Here is a 14646-nt window from a genome sequence, read left to right on the forward strand (position 1 = left end):
TCAAGCAAAATTCAAAAGAAGTACCTGATAAAATATGAAGTGCTTGGTTGTAATATCATATTACTTTAAACTGAAGTACTTGATTTGTGTACTTCATCCACGACTGATAAAATCCTGAACATCTTTACCTCATTGGCTGGATTGGAAACAGAAGGAGCTTCAGTGCCGTAATCCTGCTCAATGTAGTAGTCTCCAGTGTCGACAGTGCTGGGCTATAAGTAAATATCACACAAGAGATCCATATAAATCAGAAAGAAGAGAAAATCGTGACAAAATCATTATGTGTTCCTTCATTTTAAAATAGGTCCTTATTCTGAGCATTTTGAGGCTGAATTTGAAACATAAACGTTTAAAGCAAGCAAAAGTTGGATCAAGATGTCAAGTTTACAACAGCTGGCTGGTAAATTTATTAGAACTTCAGCATAACAGTGGATGACTTAAATTATTATGAAACAATCAAACTTTCCTGGAAAATATAAAAGAAATTCTGTCACTTTCGCCATAGTGTAAAATTCATTAGACATTGTTACAGAACTGGCCAAGAAAAGAAACTGCATTTATAGTGCCTCTATATAACAATGGATTCATTTTTTTCTGGGGGGAAAAAACACACAAAATACACAACAACACAGAGTACCGTTTGAAGATTAATGTATTTTCTCAAAATCTGTAGATTTGGCAAAAGTAAAAACTGCATCTTTTATTTGAGTGATGATAAGAACAGAATGAAAGGGATGGCATGTGAGGACAGAGGAAGACGAGGGAAATGAGGGCAACAGAAATATGGTGTGTGAGATTTATGGAGCAATAAATCAGAGACCACACAGAGTGAAAGTGGGCGGGCTGAAGAAAATCCCACAGTGATTGATTTGCACCTCGGCCATTCAGATGAGCCAGACTGTTTACCTTGGTGTCAGTACGAACGTTGTCAGTGGGATTTTCAGTGGCAGTCACTTCATCTGTGTATTCATAGAACCCATATGCATCTGAGTATTCGGGATTGTACTGAGAGAGAGATGAATGCATGTTAGAAAGAAAGACTTGAACCCAAGTCTCTATTCACCATCATTGAGCCCTCAAAACATATTTGAACACTTTCTGCTTACTTTACATGCAAAAAAATGTGTATTTTCAACCAACAAAATAACAAGGATTATTTATTTTGTTGTGGCCAGCATTTTGAACAAAATATTTAATATTTTGTCACTTTTAACCTTACACATTTATTTTTTTGTGTCATTTCAATTATTTGTATTCCTTCGGTTAGTCTCTGATTTATTAGAATTTGTCACAGCAGAATGAACCGCCAACTTTTCTAGCATATGTTTTACGCAGTGGATGTCCTTCCAGCCGCAACCCAGTACTGGGAAACACCCATACACTCTTACATTCACACAAACACACACTCATACACTACAGCCAATTTAGTTTACCCAATTCACCTATAGCGCATGTATTTGGATTTGGTCTTCTTGCTATGAGGCGACAGTGCTAACCACTGAGCCATTGCGCCGCCCGTAATTTAGCATTAGAAAATGTTAAACGTTAATGTTGTAAAATAAATACACCCAGCGGTTTGATAATTTTATTACTTAATGCAATGGTGCTGAAAAATTACACATTTTTAAGTGATTTATGTGTTCAAATAGTGTTTTGAGGTCTGTTTACTAAATGGAAAATGCATTCATGCCATATAACACACAACATACAAGTTAGTAGGAATTTACATCATACAAAATACATGTGTATATGCTGTTGATGGCTGATCAACTTTAAAAGCCTTTTGTAGCTCAAATTGTAGCTCCAAAAAAAACTTTCATTTCTTTGATATCGCACATCTACAGTATTTAAACCATCAAACCAATCATTTCAAATGGCTTAGATTAATTTGATGATTCACATGATATTTTAGGTATATAGAAGTGTATTAAAAGTAAATAAAATAAATAAATAATGCAACCTGCTAATGAGCCATAAGTCACATACAATTTCAGTCCACTGATATTTGATATTTTACTAGATAATTAAAAAAGTTTCATTGAAGAACAATTGAAATAACAATAAATATAAATAAATAAATAAATGAATGAATGAATGAATGAATAATAAAAAAAAAATAATAAATAAATAAATAAATAAATAAATAAATAAATAAATAAATAAATAAATAAATAAATAAATAAATAAATTCATTCGTTCATTTTCTTTTGGCTTAGTCCCTTTTTAGAGGTAGCCACAGCGGAATAAACCGCCTAAAAGAATAAATAAACAAATAAATAAACAAACAAATAAATAAATAATCCACAGAGGAATAAATATAATTTATTATACTACCATTAGCCTGCCAAAGACTTAAATATTTGCCACATGTAAACTTGCTAACGAGTAGTAACAGGAATGTGTTTATAGCTTCCCTAAATTGAAATGATTTAATCCAATCATAGTCTAAACTATCATTTTAATATCTCCAAGATATCACTTTTAAATGACATGAGTGCAGCATTTATGCCCGTTTTCATTTAGATTATATGTTATTCACACTGAATGCCTCAGATTGCACTTTGCAATTTATAAATCATTGAGTGGTTGATTCTGCTTCTCATAAAGTGCACTTATTAAATGTAACACCCCGGAGCCAGGTTTTTGAAAGTTGTTAACGCACTTAAATGGCAGTCAATTTAGCAATCCAACAAAGAGCTATTGTTAAAGCCTTTCCAATAACAAAATGCCATTCATAAACAAGCAATCATAAACATACGCTTACAATTCTGTGCTCGTTTTCATGTCTGATGCTAATAAGGCGCACGATCATAAGGTGAGGTACGGCAGATTAAGTTAACAAGCATTCTGTGATGTGCCTTTGTCCGTCAAAAAAAGCGTTGAGCTGAGGTCCCAGCGCATCAGCTGAGCTAATAAAAATAACAGAAAAAAAAGAACTAAGGCCTGGTGGACTGGCTGCGTTCCACTGGCTGCAGAAGAGAAGCGAAAAGGAAGAAATATCCAGCTGCGAGTCAGTTTACAGCATTAAGGGGTCTTGCCAGGCTTGGAGTCTGCCATGGCTGTAGCCAGCGAGCTGGATGAAAGGCATAAATATCGTCCTGGGCCATTAAAAGCGTGTCCCTGTTTCCCACACGTGTATTAAAGCATTTGGTAAGGCACACGGGAGTTTCTTGCATGGGAAAAGAATGGGCCTCCGTCCAAAAATGGTCTTCGTAACGCAATAGATGTGAGTTATAGCACTAGTAAGTTAACACCTATTACAAGCTACCTGTATCTGTTAACTGATTTTAAAAAGCTGACTGTGACGTTATGTAATTTATTTTTGACCACTCTGCGTATTAATCCGCTAATATGTCCATTGGTTTTTCTCCAGCGTCCTCCAGGACAGATGAAGCCACATTTTCCATCCCCTGTTGTGGCGCAGCTTCTTAATACCCCAAGCAGCAGTTTCAGTGATTTATCATCACGTTACAATCAAGAGTTCTTTAACAGCTGAGAGACATAACTTCACTTTTCCAGGTATTCCAGAGCTCACTGTGGAGGGAGAAACCAGGTTTTCCCACCAAGCATGCAGGAGTCATTAAAGAAAAAATATATTTCCACGCCGGTCAAAAAGTGGGCTCAGACTCTGTGGCAGGGGGAAAAATAGTTTCCACCGTGAGCTCATTGGCTATGCTGTGAAATATTATTGGAAAATATTGACGCACTGTAAAAAAAGCGAAATATCAAAAACCAGGCAAACCGCACTGTTTCAATTTGGGATTAGTAGGAGAGTTTAATTTCTCAAAATCAAACTTGTGGACTGAGTAAATAAAGGACAGTTTGTACAGAGCTGCAGGAATGGGCATGTCAAATCCAACTCAAGTTGAGTACTTTTAGACAAAAACAAATGTTAATGTTAGCATGACAAATATGTGAAATGTAACTCTGGCACATGTAAAATGATGATTACATTTTGTATATGCACTTGAAATTCTCTGTTTGGGTTTGAGTAAAATGTTAGTGCTGGTTTGATAACATTTCTTCCAAATTTTGAATAAAGTTATAGATTTTTTGCCAGAAATTGTCAGTTGGTCAGAATACCAAATGTTTTCACATGCTGTGACAAAAAAAAAATCTAAATTATTCCATCAAATTCTGCTTTTGTAACTATTTTAAAGTAAAAACACAGGTCAGGGTTCCCACACTTTCATGAAAAGTTGAACACTTTCTCCTTTAATTTTTAAATCAAGCAACATTTTACTTCATACCCCATCATATTTAGTGCCATAGAAGTCCTTAATATACTTAACATTTCACTTATACTTAATATTTATGTTAAAGAGGTGATCCAGAGTAGTGCTGGGCGATATACAGAATTTTCAGATATTTACCTTTTGGCTGTTTTTTTTTACTTATTTAAAAATCTACTTCTTTTGCATTATGTTTTATCTTGGAAAATAATTTAAACCAATGCAAATTACTGTGCTCTTAAAGTTAAATAGGCGAAATTATTGCAAGCAAGAAAGCGAGGAACTGCAAAAGTGCGGTGGTGATTTAATGGTGACTTCTTGACCATGCCATTATCGGCGGGAATGTTGCAAAATGGATATAATACAAACGGAGGGAAGCAAATGAAATGATATTTATCTACGCACAGAAGAAACAATGACGCATTAAGGTCCTTTCAGACAGGAGGACTCGCTGATCGCGGGTGACTATTTCTGTGCGGTAAAAGGCGTTCTCTTCATGTTTTTGTTGAGTTGAGTGTGTCAAGGCTTCAGCTCTGATCATCATCACAAAGGTAATCATCAAACTGTCAAATGTGTATTTGCTAAAATCTAACACAATGTTGAGCTTCGGGATATGTGTTTGTTGTTTTCTGATAAGAGAAATAGTTTTGTTTTACACATAGGCTATTTTTTTGACTGTAGGCCTACATATGAAACTTTACACTGAGCTCAGTAAAATGTTCTTTGATTAGTTATTAATAATCTGTTCAATAATTTGTTAAAGCTAAAACGATTGGTAAAGTGCAGGTAGTAATTTAAAATATCTATGCTAGTTTAAATAAACAAATAAAATATACATTTATAGCCTATAAATAAATTTAGGCCTAAATTTTAAATTAAATAAATAGGCTATTTTCTAAACAAATGTGCATGTCCATGTTTATTATTCCATCGAATTAAACACCAATAAGACACATATATTCCATGTATTTAAAGAAGCAGTCAATGCATGCACTGAAAAAATAGGCTATAGGTCAGTTTAAAACTTAAATAGGCTTTTAATAACGGATTTAAATGAAAGATAAATAAAAAAAATTTGTGAAAGCAAGAGACAATCTTGCAGGAGTGCTGTCTCAAATGACCAATGATTGTATTACCACAACACCTTTTATTCCAGAACATGAGCTGGTTTCAGCTCTTTCAGTTCTCTCATTTTCTTTTTCGTTTGTTTCATTTTTACAAATAGTTTTTAGTTAACTTGTTTGTTAATTAAATGCCGTTTTGATATTTAGCATTTTATTTTTATGCAACAAAGTTGCAAATTAATTCGCTGTGAGATGTGGCTGTGTAGTGCCCTCACGTGCAGCGAGTGTCAGCTGCTGCTGTGTGTATGAGAGAGAGAGAGAGAGAGAGAGAGAGAGAGAAAGCGCGCAAGAGAGTCGGTCAAGTGATGTTGATGCAAACACCTGAAGCTGTCAAATTATTTGTGTTTCATTTATTATTAATGATGAAAATTAAAAATAATAATACTATTCATTTTTTCAAAAATGTAAGTAAAACATGTAATGGGTCTACATTGATGTGAAACGAGCTAAATATCGTCTTTAAAATCGTCATAAGTCTCAGCTCTCGGCGATATCTTCATCTATCGTTGATACATGATACTGCACAACCCTAGTCCAGTGTGTATTTTTAAGGCTAGGTTGTGTTTATTAGATACAAAGAAGTATGTGCTCATGCTTCATTTGTAAAAAAAAAAATTGCATTATTTTTTCATATATTTTAACTTTGCATACTGCTACACAGCTAACAAGAAAACGACTGTCATATTTCCTAGTTCCACCCTCAAGAGGCTCTGATTGGTCAGCTAACAATGTGCTGTGATTCGCGGATCGGCTCCACGTCACCAGGAAAAGCATCACGCCTTTACAAGCACGCGCTTTTGCACTGTGTAAACTACTTTCAGTCAGAGTAGCTATAAGCCAAATCAGTTTGAGCCTGAATCTGACAGAAAATGAAGAGGATACAGCTGAACCTCCTGCCTGCTCTCTAAAATAAAATCTGACAAGTGTCTTTCACATCTATTCGGGTTTTAAACATGTGTAAGTAATATGAAACTTTCACATATCTTTTGAGAGTTTGTTATTCGAGAAGTAGAATGCAGGGAAAGAGGTCGCATAGAGAGACACTGCAGCGCTGGTGAAGATTGTGGGTGTTTACATTGGTTTGACAGATAAATATGAATTTGTAGCTAAAAAGTGAACAGTGCCTAGCTACAATATACCATTAACGCTAAACACTATGCAAGTAATAGATCAGTTTTAGCAAATAAAAACACTTGTACAGGTTGTGGCTCACAATTCACAGCTTTGTCTATTATGGTTGTAGCTGCTGCTCCAGGAGTTTTTTTTAGCCAAATCCAGCACTAAACTGGAAGAGATTCTGGAAGCTGTCCTTTGTCAAATTCTAGCTATATATATATATATATATATATATATATATATATATATATATATATATATATATATATATATATATATATATATATATATATATATATATATATATATATATATATATATATATATATATATATATATTTTTTTTTTTTTTTTTTTTTTTATGAATTTAATACTGGTAATATTTGTCATTGGTACATACTGGTACATTTGTCAGTGTACAACATTTAAATGTAAGATTTTTAGTTTAAGAATGTTTCAGTTTTTTGTTCTATTTTTGACAGTTAAGTACAAATAGTGAAATAAAACCAAAAACAAATTTAATTTCAAATTTAATTCAATCACTTTCGAGGACCTATGTTTGTTTTTAAGTATTTTTCCAGGCCTTGAATCCATATGTCTGAATTTCAAGTACTTTTTTAATTTAATTTAATTTAATTTAATTTAATTTAATTTAATTTAATTTAATTTAATTTAATTTAATTTAATTTAATTTAATTTAATTTAATTTAATTTAATTTAATTTAATTTAATTTAATTTAATTTTTTATTAGTGTTTAACAAAACCATTCATAGTGGTATACAATACAACATAGGAAAAATTACAGACTGTCTTAGTTTACCACTATCCCCTCAAAACAAAATAAATAAAATGTATGAATTAAAAACAAACATATCTTCTGAGAGAAAAATAAATTAATAATTAAAAATAATAATAATAATAATTGAGCAAGTGTATAATACAAGAGTAAAAAACAAAGAAAAGAAAAGTTTGCATTAAAGAGTCAATATTTCCTCTTTACAGTTATTTACTATGTATTAAATCTGATATCAACTGAACAGGGTAAGCCTTTGATATAGTCTAAAACAGGGTTGCAGGTCTTGTAAAAAATTTGAGAGCTAAAGATTTCTTGGATCCACATGTCATGTGATGGAGGAAGTACCAGTTTCCATTTAATAAGAATGGCTCGTCTAGCTAAAAGAGTATAAAAAGCAATAACCTGGCGAGATGCAACAGCCAAGTCAACTCTTTCTGAAATACCAAACAGGGCTGTCAAGAGGTTAGGGGCTAGATTTATGTTAAAAACTTTATTAAGTGTATCAAAAACACTGGACCCCAAATTTGTCAATTAAGGGCAACTCCAGAACATATGGAGATGGTTAGTAGGAGAAAAAATGTAGCTAATTTGGCATTAGTTAAATGAGCTCTATGAAGCACCTCATACTGCATTAGGCCATGTCTGGCGCATAAAGAAGAGGAGTGAACCATCTTTTTTCCTTTTTTTTTTTTTTTGGACCATAGAGTGGACCATCTTTAAAATATCTTCCCATTGTTCATCTGCAACACTAACACCAAGGACATTTTCCCAAGTTTCTTTGAGAGAAACCAAGGGATTTACATTTAGAGTACTTAGAGCCAATATTAGATGTTTCTGGCCTATATCTAAACCGAAAAAATAGTCAACCGAAATCAAGTACTTTTAATACTTTTAATACTGACTGGTATTGTGATATCTAAAAATAAATATATTAACATCTAAAAACATATTATTTTATGCAAAAAGGCTCTAAATGCCTCAAGCCCACCACACCCCAATTACAATGTCATCAGTAGTTTGGATAATAAAACAAAAAGTTAGTTTTACTTCAAAAATAAAACAATAAACTGAAAAATTCATTCGGGCTCTCTCTTTCTTCACAGCTGCATGAAGACATTTAAAAAAGAGGGAAATGCACCAAAGAATGAAACTCAATCTGATGAGTTCAAACAATGTTTTCACTAGTTGACCAAACTAGTGCACATCCCCTGTGAATAATAATTCAGAAATCTGGCAGTGTTTTTGAACCCAGGCCTAAGAAAGCCCCCCGACAGAAGCTGTGGGTGTAGACCGTATATAATCCATCAATACATCATCGCACACACTGGTCTGGGGGAGCTCCAAACACACACACTGACCTCTTCCTCGGGTTCCTGGGCCTGTGGAGTGTCCTGGTGAGGGGTTTCACAGTCAGGGCTGTAGTGTTCACAGTAGTCGTAGGCTGCACGAGGGTCCGCTACAAGAAGAAGCTGCTGGATGTCCCCCTGAATGACATCACAGAGACATTTATTAGAATCATTCTCAATATCTGGACATAAGTACTGTAATATATATGTCATTTCTAGTTCACCAAAGGGACATTGAATGTGTTTATCTCTTTTACTAACTAGACAAACCAACAGAGATATAGACAGACAGGCAGACATAGATATAGGCATACACATAGATAGAGGCAGTGAGACAGAAATATATATATATATATATATATATATATATATATATATATATATATATATATATATATATATATATATATATATATATATATATATATATATAAAGTATACAGACTGAGGCAGACAAACATAGACAAATAGATAGAGAGACAGACAGATTAAGAGAGATATAACCAGACAGACAGATAAACCCACATTAAAATATACTAAATTAATTTATAATATAGAGGTTTTGAACCACATTATAATGAAGTAATTGAATTGGTCTCTTGTGGTAATGCTATTGTTGCTGTGACAATACAGCAACTACAGTAATATCTTACACAATACTTTTGTTTCTAAAACTAAGTTATATTATACAATACACAACAGTTTGCTGTAGTAAAACTATAGAACAATACATTATTTATTACAGTTTATCACTATATTTAATACAGCCGAATTCCTTTGTCTTCATGCTTGGTTTGTGCTTTGACATGCACTGTCAACCCTGGGACCTTATATGTGTATGCCTTTGAAATCATGTCAAATCAACTGAATTTACTACAGGTGAACTCCAATTAAGCTGCTGAAACATCTCAAGAAAGATTGGTGGAAACAGAATGTACCTGAGCTTAATTTAGAGCTTCATGGCAAAGGTTGTGAATACTTCTGTACATGTGATTTTTCAGGTCTTATTATTTTTAATAAATTTGCAACAATTAAAAAAAAATCTTTTTTCAAATTGTCATTATGGGGTATTGTGTGATGAATTTTGAGGAAATAAATAAATTCAATACATTTTGGAATAAGGCTGTAACATAAAAAATGTGGAAATAGTGAAGCGCTGTGAATACTTTCCGGATACACTGTATATATAATAGATATAGGCAGGCAGAGAGACAGACAAAGACAAATAGATATACACAGACAGACAGACAGACAGACAGACAGACAGACAGACAGACAGACAGAGAAAAGAAGATACAAACACATAAACAGACAGACATAGACACATATATACAGACAGTTACATTCAGACAAATAAATATAAGCAGGCAGATAGACAGACATAGACAAATAGATTTACACAGACAGACAGACAGAGAAAAATAGATACAGACAGACAAAAAGACAGACAGACATAGACAAATATATATATATATATATATATATATATATATATATATATATATATATATATATATATATATATATATATATATATATATAGACAAACAGACAGACAGACAGACAGTCAGTCAGATAAATATATATAGACAGGCAGAGAGACAGACATAGACAAATAGATATAGACAGACAGACAAATAGACAAATATAGACAGACAGATAAATAGACATACACAGACAAAAACACAGACAGACACAGACAATAATAGAAACAAACAGACAGACAGACAGACATACAGACCAAGACAAATATATATATACAAACAAACAGACAGACAGACAAATCAATATAGGCAGGCAGATAGACATAGGCAAATAGATATAGACAGGCAGGCATAAATAAATAAATAAATCGCTAAAAATAAAAAGCCACACCAATGCATACAAAAGAACCAATTACCCTTGACAGAGGAGACTAAATGTTAATAATTTTGAGCTTTTACTGTTCACAGTATCAGAGTACACTGCATGTAAATAAAACACTTTTTAAAATATCATCATTATCATCAAAACTGAAATACTGTGACACCCTAATAGACAAACAGACGGACAGACATACAGTACAGACAGATGGAAAGAAACAGCTGCTAGCCAGAGAGAATCCACCTCTTTGTTTTATACTAAATCAAAGAAGCATGTGTCCGTGTGCCACAGAGACCAGTACGTCTGATAACATCTCAAGTAGCTGCGGGGCATTGAGCATTAGCCCTTCATTCTGTCGTGAGCTTGTTTCCCAGCTTCTCAGAACTGGCTCACGGACAGGAAGAAGACTGACACAGAGCTCAGCTGAAAAAACAAGGAAGAACCAAAGTGCTCGGTTCAGCACTGTGTGAGCACACCTCGGACCGGCCACCAATCTGCATCCCATTCAAAAAGCAATATCATGCTCTGACGTGATGCGAGTCACATTTCACAGAGCAGTTCTCTGTTAATGACTGAGGAATGGCAAGAAAAATAAGCAGCGCCAGTGTGGACGTGAAATATGTGCGTGCGTCTGTTTTTGATGAACATTTCAAGAAAGGAAATAAGATCCCCTCTACTACCTTGACCCAAAGGCCAAGCAATTTTCTGACTCTAAAATGTAAAACTACCTCAGCTGACCCACACGACTTGGCCAAAGCCAGACATAATGCATTGTATAATAGGTAAATAAGTCGGAAGAAGGGCAGTGGTAGCTAAGCACAAATATCTTTCTTGGTTTTGATTGGCGTGTAAAGTCAAGTCGAGCGGGGTGGCCTGGGGAGGAGAACGCTAACATGCAGACGACATTAAATTACAGGGTCTACATCTGTAGGAGCTTAAGGCGCTGGAAGACATTTTATGGTACCAAAATGATGCTTCCTGCGAGCATGACCAATAAATCCTTGTACATACTGGAGAGTTCTGACATCCCTCGGTACAACAAACATCTCTCACTGTTAGGAGCTAGCACGTGTGCAGGAGCCAAATGCGTTATAAATGTAACTTAGCTGAAAATGAAGGTTGCATGGCTATTATGGGTGATGAAATGACAGAAATCACAGCAGATATTCTGCCATCATCCACCCTCCTCTTTACATCACTCGTATGACTTTGTTCGCATTCGTATGTCAAAGCTGCTTTCTTGCAATGAAATTTTAAAAAAAGGTGTGATTTTGCTTATTGAAACAAAGAGCTACTGTGCATCATGCTATGCACTTATGTAAAGCTAGAAGTTACCCTGTTGCATGTTCATTTAATTTGATGCTTTTAGCTACCACTAACACATATGTAAGCGATAACCAACGGCTTGCTGTGCATTAAAGGATTTTAAAGGGTCATGAACCCCCCTCTTTAAGTTCAAGTCTACTTTACAATAAAATAAATCCAACTTAAATGGGCGTGGAAAACTGTGGGAAGTCGGCATGAAGGGGCAAAGTAAGGGAGAAAAAAGGCAGCAAGCTTTGGCTTAGTCCCTTTATTCATCAGGGGTTGCCACAGCAGAATGAACTGCCAACTTATCCAGCATATGTTTTACACAGCGAATTCCAGCTGCAACCCAGTACTGGGAAACACCCATACGCACTCATTTACACTCATAGACTACGGCCAATTTAGCTTCAATTCTCCTGTACCTCATGTCTTTGGGCTGTGGGAGAAACTGGAGCACCCGGAGGAAACCCACGCGAACATGGGGAGAACATGCAAACTCCACACAGAAATGCCAACTTACCCATCCGAGACTTGAACCAGCGACGCTCTTGCTGTGAGGGGACAGTGCTAACCACTGAGCCACCATGTAGCCATCTTTAAATCTAAAGAGTGCTTATTTAAAAAAATTAGAAACACACATACCTACTTTAAATGGACAGAAAAGTCATGCACTGGAGCATTTGAAAGTCATGTCTGTCAGGGTTTGAATGGCATGTCAATCCACTGATATATCAACTGATGAGGCGACTTTCAAATGCTCCAGTTTCCATGTAAGTGCTCTTGTAAAATGGTGATTATTACAGTCAATTACAGTCATATCTGTTGAATGTGTTAACATGATGGCTAATTAGCAGTGTTCAAGAATAGCACCACTTAAAACGCAATTTGAAATGACATTTTTTTATTTCAATAGAAGTTGGTATACTCAAAAAAATACTTTTGCTTGATCAAACTACTTATTTAAAATGAGTTGAAACAATTCTTAAGTTTTTTTTAGGGATAAAAATAATTTTATGCTCAATAAAATTAAATTTGTAAAAATGATTAAGTTAACATAACTGATTTGTGTTGGGACAACATAAATTAATTGCGTGGAACCCAGTATATTTTACAGTGTACCTCTGATAAACATAATCGTCACTGCAACCCAACATGAACGTCTAACCGTGCAGCCTCACAGCTTGACTGAATATTTCAGAAGCCGTGTTCTCATAGGATAGGAAAATCAATAATAATTAGAAACAATAATTAGAAGATGGAACTAGGGGATAAAAGCTAAAAACTAGCTACACTGTAAACCCAAAAAGTTAAGGTAAATCAAACCATTTGAGGAAACCGATTGCAACAAACCATTTAAGCTCAAAAACTAATCCTAATGAGTACTGTGTACTTAATCTATTTGAGTAATCGAAGCAATATGAGCAGTAAAACTCGATAAATGAAGAGAACTCAAACCAACTGAGTACTGTAAAATCCAATTAGTTTAGGCAACTTAAACCATTTAAGGAAACCGATTGCAACAAACCATTTGAGTTAAAAAAAAACGAATCCATACGAGTACTGTAAACTTACTCTATTTAAGTTGAAGTAATGAGGTATTTAATTAACTCATCTCTTTTCAAATGAGTAGAATTAACTTTCAGTAAATTTTGAGTTAACTACACTCATTTCATTTGATAAAGTTGACTGTTGGGTTTTACAGTGTAGCTTTACGATTAAAGCTAACAGAAGCTAATGTTGTCTTAATTGCTCTTTGCAGCGCAATATATGACAGATTATTTTCCAGTTATAATGTTTCCTGCTTTAAATTAGCCACAGACAAAATAAGAAAAAGTGTGCGCATGCAAAATAAGTCAGAGTAGCTACTTCGAAATTGCATACTTCTATACTATAAAGTACACTAAAATCAGTATGCGGGCTGAGTAATATGTCCAAATTCATAGAATCGATAAACAGTATGCAAGAAGTACCTGGATGACCTACTACTTCCAGCAAGATTCTGAAGTGCGCATCCCATGGGCGCTACACTATTTCATGATGCACCGCAAGAAAATTCATGAAGGGAAGTAAAACGACGCAACCAATGCAGGTAAGTCACATGATGATGACAAAACGGTGGATGTAATACGTCCGAGTTCCATTCATACTACTGACATTACTGTATAAAATGTAATTATCAAATGGCCGAGTAGTACATTTAAATTCATATGCAGTACCTACTGAGTAGTGGGCAATTTCAAACACAGCCAATGTGCACGCACTAAAGAGAAATTGTGCATGTGTAAATCACACAGGGATAGCTAACTGCTCATAGTAACATGCGTTAGCTAATGTTTTTGAGCATTTTGGAGAGTTGCTTGAGCCCTATCATTCACACATCAGTGTCATCAAGGAATAACTCCAGCAGCTATCACTGAGTTGCAATGGTTACTACTAATATTTGATTGAAGCGCATTTATTTAGAACTGTGGTCAAAACTGACAGATTAAATGACTGTTTTTCACATCATCCAGCCAATCGGGAACAAGATTTTCAACAGAAAATGGAATTATGTATATTATTGACCTTAAGGCAGGTTTATACTTCAGCAGTGAGTGATCGGCATGACCCACTATGCCTGCCTTGTGCGTAGCCGTGCATTTCTACTTCTGCATGCTGTTTGTATTGCTCTGCAATAACACTTATGAAACGCTAGCTGGCAGCAGGCTTTTATGTTCCTCTGTGTCAAGTTTCTTCGTGGGTGTTTTGTTTTTTCTGAACACTACCTTCATGTACAAGTAGCTAAAACTCGCTTATTTAGAAGCAGGAACTGGCAGACGTCCAACAACATTAATCATTATGTAAACATAAAACAAAAGTT

At 34.7% G+C, this 14646-nt stretch overlaps 1 protein-coding gene across 1 annotated transcript in view; it reads right to left on the reverse strand.

Annotated features, from left to right (window-relative positions):
• The window catches only part of col11a1b (collagen, type XI, alpha 1b), a 168999-nt gene that overhangs the window by 119492 nt on the left and 34861 nt on the right, over nucleotides 1-14646 (reverse strand). Inside the window, exons 5-7 of the mRNA XM_056474218.1 lie at nucleotides 8628-8753; nucleotides 907-1005; nucleotides 129-212 (exon numbers count right to left, since the gene is read on the reverse strand). Coding sequence (XP_056330193.1) covers nucleotides 129-212; nucleotides 907-1005; nucleotides 8628-8753 — 309 coding nt within the window. The remainder of the gene's footprint in view (nucleotides 1-128; nucleotides 213-906; nucleotides 1006-8627; nucleotides 8754-14646) is intronic.

The sequence above is a fragment of the Danio aesculapii genome, chromosome 2, assembly GCF_903798145.1.
Source record: "Danio aesculapii chromosome 2, fDanAes4.1, whole genome shotgun sequence".
NCBI lineage: Eukaryota > Metazoa > Chordata > Actinopteri > Cypriniformes > Danionidae > Danio > Danio aesculapii.